At 36.2% G+C, this 5,065-nt stretch overlaps 1 protein-coding gene across 1 annotated transcript in view; it reads left to right on the plus strand.

Annotated features, from left to right (window-relative positions):
• USP34 (ubiquitin specific peptidase 34) overlaps positions 1 to 5,065 on the plus strand; it is a 235,931-nt gene that overhangs the window by 213,094 nt on the left and 17,772 nt on the right. The window contains 2 exon segments of the mRNA XM_007464137.1: positions 1,660 to 1,817; positions 3,759 to 3,837. Coding sequence (XP_007464199.1) covers positions 1,660 to 1,817; positions 3,759 to 3,837 — 237 coding nt within the window.

The following is a 5,065-nucleotide window of genomic DNA, read 5'->3' on the forward strand; positions in this document are numbered from 1 at the left end:
CATTCCTGGATATTTCTTTTCATTGTTGCCTCTTACTCTTTGTTGTAAACTCAAGCTTACACCAAGAGGGTATACATCTGGGAAGGGGGCTGGAAGCAGAGTGCAGAACGCTTTTTCAAGCTGTTGTCAACCCAGATGCTAAAAACTGCTAATAAGAAAAATTTTTTGCTTATTTTAAGGGGAGTATAGGAGAAGGAACTTTTTCAAGACATTTTCAAGACATTCACCATTTACTTAAGAGCTCAGTCAAATGACTACAATAAAGGGTATTTTAAGTATTGGTATCCTTGAATTGTGTGCTACACTTCTTTTTCCTGTTGAAGGAAGAAAGGACATTAACTGTCCTTTAGACATAATGTAGTGAATTGTTATTTCTCACCCAGAAAGAATAACCTTATTTCCTGTTAAGAAAGTTAGAATGCCTATAATAAAGGAAAGAAAGTGAGTATATTAAGTACCAAAAGAGGTTCAAAGCCAAGGTTATAAGAATACGGAAGGAGAATGAGAGTCTGCCGAACTTAGAAGGAGTTAGGACAGAATTTATTAAGATTCAGTGGATTTTTCTCTATCGCATTCACGTAAATAATCTCTAATTTAGTTACTAAACATGATGTCTGTAAGTTAAATATACCTTTGATGAGCGCTGGGTGAGTTAGAATATTTATCCCCTAATGTTGTTAGGCATCAATGAAATGTAACATCTTTATTTTAGAACTTATCAGAGATTTTTCGTGAAAATGGTGCTTAAATCAATTTTTGCCATGAAAAATATGAAGGTTGGGGGTTTCAGGTCTTTGATAAGTATGTATTAAAAGAACAGCCCTTTTTTTTTTTTTTTTAACATCTTTATTGGGGTATAATTGCTTTACAATGGTGTGTTAGTTTCTGCTTTATAACAGAGTGAGTCAGTTATACATATATATATGTTCCCATATCTCTTCCCTCTTTGTCTCCCTCCCTCCCACCCTCCCTATCCCCCCCCTCCAGACAGCCACAAAGAACCGAGCCGGTTCCCCTGTGCCATGCGGCTGCTTCCCACTGGCTATCTACCTTGCGTTTGTTAGTATATATATGTTAGTATATATATATAAAAAAAAAAAAAAAAAAAGAACAGCCCTTTCCTAACATGCCCATGAGTAAATGAGTTTATAAAACCACAGCTAGTGATTTTACTAAAATATTAGATCCCACATTTCATCCATCTTGAGCTGGATCATCTATCAGTCTAGAAAGATCATTCCAAATGTTGGCACCAAGGGTTTTCTCAAAACGGTATTAATTCCGGTGTAGTTGAGGGGTGTAAAATCTTTGTGACAGAGTAATAATTTCTCATTTGCTATAGAAAAGGGAGGCAAAGGATGGGCATACCATCTCTGGAACATATATTTGACATTATAAAACTAAACAGTTTTAAGACTAAAGTTGAACAAGTTGAATTTACTTGTAGTTTTTAATCTGGAAATTCTATTTTAAGATTATTTTCTTTTAGTGAATAATGTATTGCATTTTAAAAATAGAATCCACTGCTAATTTTATAACTATTCTTAGATGGTACTGCAATCTAACTTAATTTGTGTAATTTTAAGAACTGGCTAATGAGCATAACACTTAGAAATGAGAAGCAGATAGATCATCATAATGCTTATTTGCCCTTTTAAGGCAGTAGAAGAACTATTTAACCTGATGCAGCTGTTCATAGCTCAGAGGCCAGATATGAGAGAAGAAGAATTGGAAGATATTAAACAGTTTAAGAAAACAACCATAAGTTGCTACTTACGTTGCTTAGACGGCCGCTCCTGCTGGACTACTTTAATAAGGTAAAAAGATATTTTCTGGTGTTTTTTGTTTGTTTTGTTTTTACAAGTGAAGGGATGGGGACCATCATCTTGACATTTAAAGAGGAATAATTTAAATTGTTTATAACTGAAAGTTTACCACTTCTTTAAGGTTATTGGGAAAGCATTTAAACCTTTAGACACCTTGGAGGAATTTATATTTTGAGAGTTAATTAGCTACTTTTAATAGTTTTTATTTTGATTTGGTTTTGGATTATCTATGTGTGTTTTATCAGAATCATAGAATTTTAGGGTTGGAAGGAACCTTAATGTACCATCTTCCACCTAAAGCTTAAATCCTCCTCTCTGTGGCAATTCATTCTAACTTATGCTTGGACAGTTCAGTCCTAGAGGTCTCCAGAAATAGCTTACTCCATCTTTGGATAAGTTTCATTGTTAATATGTTTCTCATTTTAGTTAGCCCAGATCTATCTATCTTTTTAACTATAGGAATTCGCCAAAATACCAAAATATAATCTTTACAGTTAATTGTTCAGAGCTACAGAAGTTATTGAATGACTATAAAGGAACTGCTACAAATTACACTTAATTTCCTTTAACTGTAGAAATTAAGTCTAGGTTAATTTCTGTATATTAAATCTAAGACTTGGGGCTGATGTCTTTTATTAGGCCCACATTTTTTGGCAACACTTTCTTGGTGTTTTGTTTTTTTTTGTTTTTTTTTGTTTTTTGCGGTACGCAGGCCTCTCACTGTTGTGGCCTCTCCCCCTGCGGAGCGCAGGCTCAACGGCCGTGGCTCATGGGCCCAGCCGCTCCACGGCACATGGGATCTTCCCAGACTGGGGCACGAACCCGTGTCCCCTGCATCGGCAGGCGGACTCTCAACCACTGTGCCACCAGGGAAGCCCCGGCAATACTTTCTTGAACACTTTAGTATCTTAAGCTAATCAACTCAAGATAAGGTTATTTAAGATTATCTTCTTCAGAAAACTTTAAAATTTGATTCTTTATTAGTATACAAAATGAAACTCTGCTTTTTGCCAGGACTCTTTAAAGGAGCTCTTTTAAAATTTTGGCATTAATTTTGAAACATTGTTTTCCCAAGGTTTACTGCTTAAAGCTTATTTTCAAAAGAAGATTTGGAGCTTTCCTGATTTTTTTTTTTTTTTTGCGGTACGCGGGCCTCTCACTGTTGTGGCCTCTCCCGTTGCGGAGCACAGGCTCTGGACGCGCAGGTTCAGCGGCCATGGCTCACGGGCCCAGCCGCTCCGCGGCCTGTGGGATCTTCCTGGACCGGGGCACGAACCCGTGTCCCCTGCATCGGCAGGCGGACTCTCAACCACTGCGCCACCAGGGAAGCCCCTGATTATATTTTTTTAAAATGAAAGAAAACATCTCATTAAAGTAGAAGGATTTCCAGTTGTACTATATAATAGCAGTTTCCAGTACCTAATAATGAAATAAAGTCGATTAATAAGAGTAATGCAGCTACTTTTGGATGATTATTATATAGATTATTCTCAAGGCCAACATATGTTTTGGGGGTTTTTTTCCCCCTCTTGTTGTTCTTCCCAGTAACTAGCTGATGAGTGCTTCAATAATACCAAGTGTATTTTATTGTTATCTGGAACTTAACATACTGTAGAAGATAAACCCATTATAAAAAGAAACATTGTTTCTACTGAAACTTAAAAATATTCCTGTCAGCACCTCTCTTCCACCATTGTGGATAATTAAGAGTTGACCAGTGTAATACTAGTAGACATAACTTTTCTCTAAGTTGCACTGAGGGTTTCTTATTTAATATTATCTTTTATTATATTACTAAGAACTAGATGTAGCTGTCTCTTTTTTGTAGGTAAGAAAGTAGAGAACCTAAATGACAATTTACTTCTATTTTTTTTATCACCTAAGTGTTCTGTTCAGATTCAGAGTTCTCAAACTGGTCTCTGTGTTTTCTAGTGCCTTCAGAATACTATTAGAATCTGATGAAGACAGACTTCTTGTTGTATTTAATCGAGGGTTGATCCTGATGACTGAGGTAAATACTTTATTGCGTTTTACTGTAGATTTATTTCAATTTCATGTTCTCACCCAAACTTCTTGTTTTGTGGATATTTAAAGTTTACTGTAAACTGTTTTACAGGTGTCTGAATTTTAAATATGCAGATCAGTAAATGCTAATTTACATTCCAAGAAGAATTAGGTCACAGTTTTTGGGTGCTGTTTTCCTTTTCCGTAGTAATTACATACTTTTCCCCTCAGTTTGTATTTAGAACACTTGAAATAGACTAGTTTTATAAATTCATTTGTAAGACTAGAAATGGATGAAATCTGTAGGATTTAATTGAGGACACACATAATTTCTCAAGAGTGTGCTTATTTGACCCAGTTCCTCATTAGAGGAAGCTAGTGAGATTGTTACAGGTGGTTACAATCAGCTGTTAATTTTTCCCGTGATTATTGAACATCCACAACTGTGAGATGATTTTAAGTCCACAGAGGTGCATAGTACCCTTTAGTCTAATAATGGAGGTAAGATGAAGGTACATGCCAAGGGCACCATGAAAATTAAGAGGTAGGATAGTTTTTTCAGTTAATGGTATTATAGAATAGGAATACAACATGTGAAACTGCACTTTGAAGAATTTGGAGTTGCAGAGATAAGTGGGAAAACATTTAGATAAATGACTTAATCAGCACAAAGGCAAGAAGATATTGGTTGTATTCAACAAATACCAAATATTTCTGTTTGGCTAAAACGAAAGTATTTGAAGAGGAGTAGTGAGAATTTCATTCTTTCATTCAACAGATGTTTGAATGTCTACTCTGTGCCAGGCATTGTGCTAGGCACTGGGGATACAGCAGTGAACAAGACAGACATGGTTCCTGTCCTCACAGCTCACAGGTTAAATGCCGCACAAGTACATTGTTCAGATTATGTACCGCCACAGATTCTAGGTTATGAATTTTCAGCTGTGAATTGCGAATAGTACATAGGCTATGGGAGACTGATTTGAGAGGATTAGAAAGAAGGTGCATTGGTGTAAAATGAAGTAGGAAAAAACTGAGGATTTCATTAAGCTAGTACTGTTAAAGGAATCAAAAGATTTAACAAGCCAATATGATTAAAGGAATTCCTACCTTTTGGAGTTCTTTTACCCCTTTCAGACCTACTATTTTGAGTGTGACTGACAGCTATTTCACCACTGTCTTTCATAGAAACCCTGGAAAGTTAGTTAAAGCAGTCACCTATTCTCCCCCCCCCC

The sequence above is a fragment of the Lipotes vexillifer genome, unplaced genomic scaffold (genome assembly GCF_000442215.2).
Source record: "Lipotes vexillifer unplaced genomic scaffold, Lipotes_vexillifer_v1.1 scaffold311, whole genome shotgun sequence".
Classification (NCBI taxonomy): domain Eukaryota; kingdom Metazoa; phylum Chordata; class Mammalia; order Artiodactyla; family Lipotidae; genus Lipotes; species Lipotes vexillifer.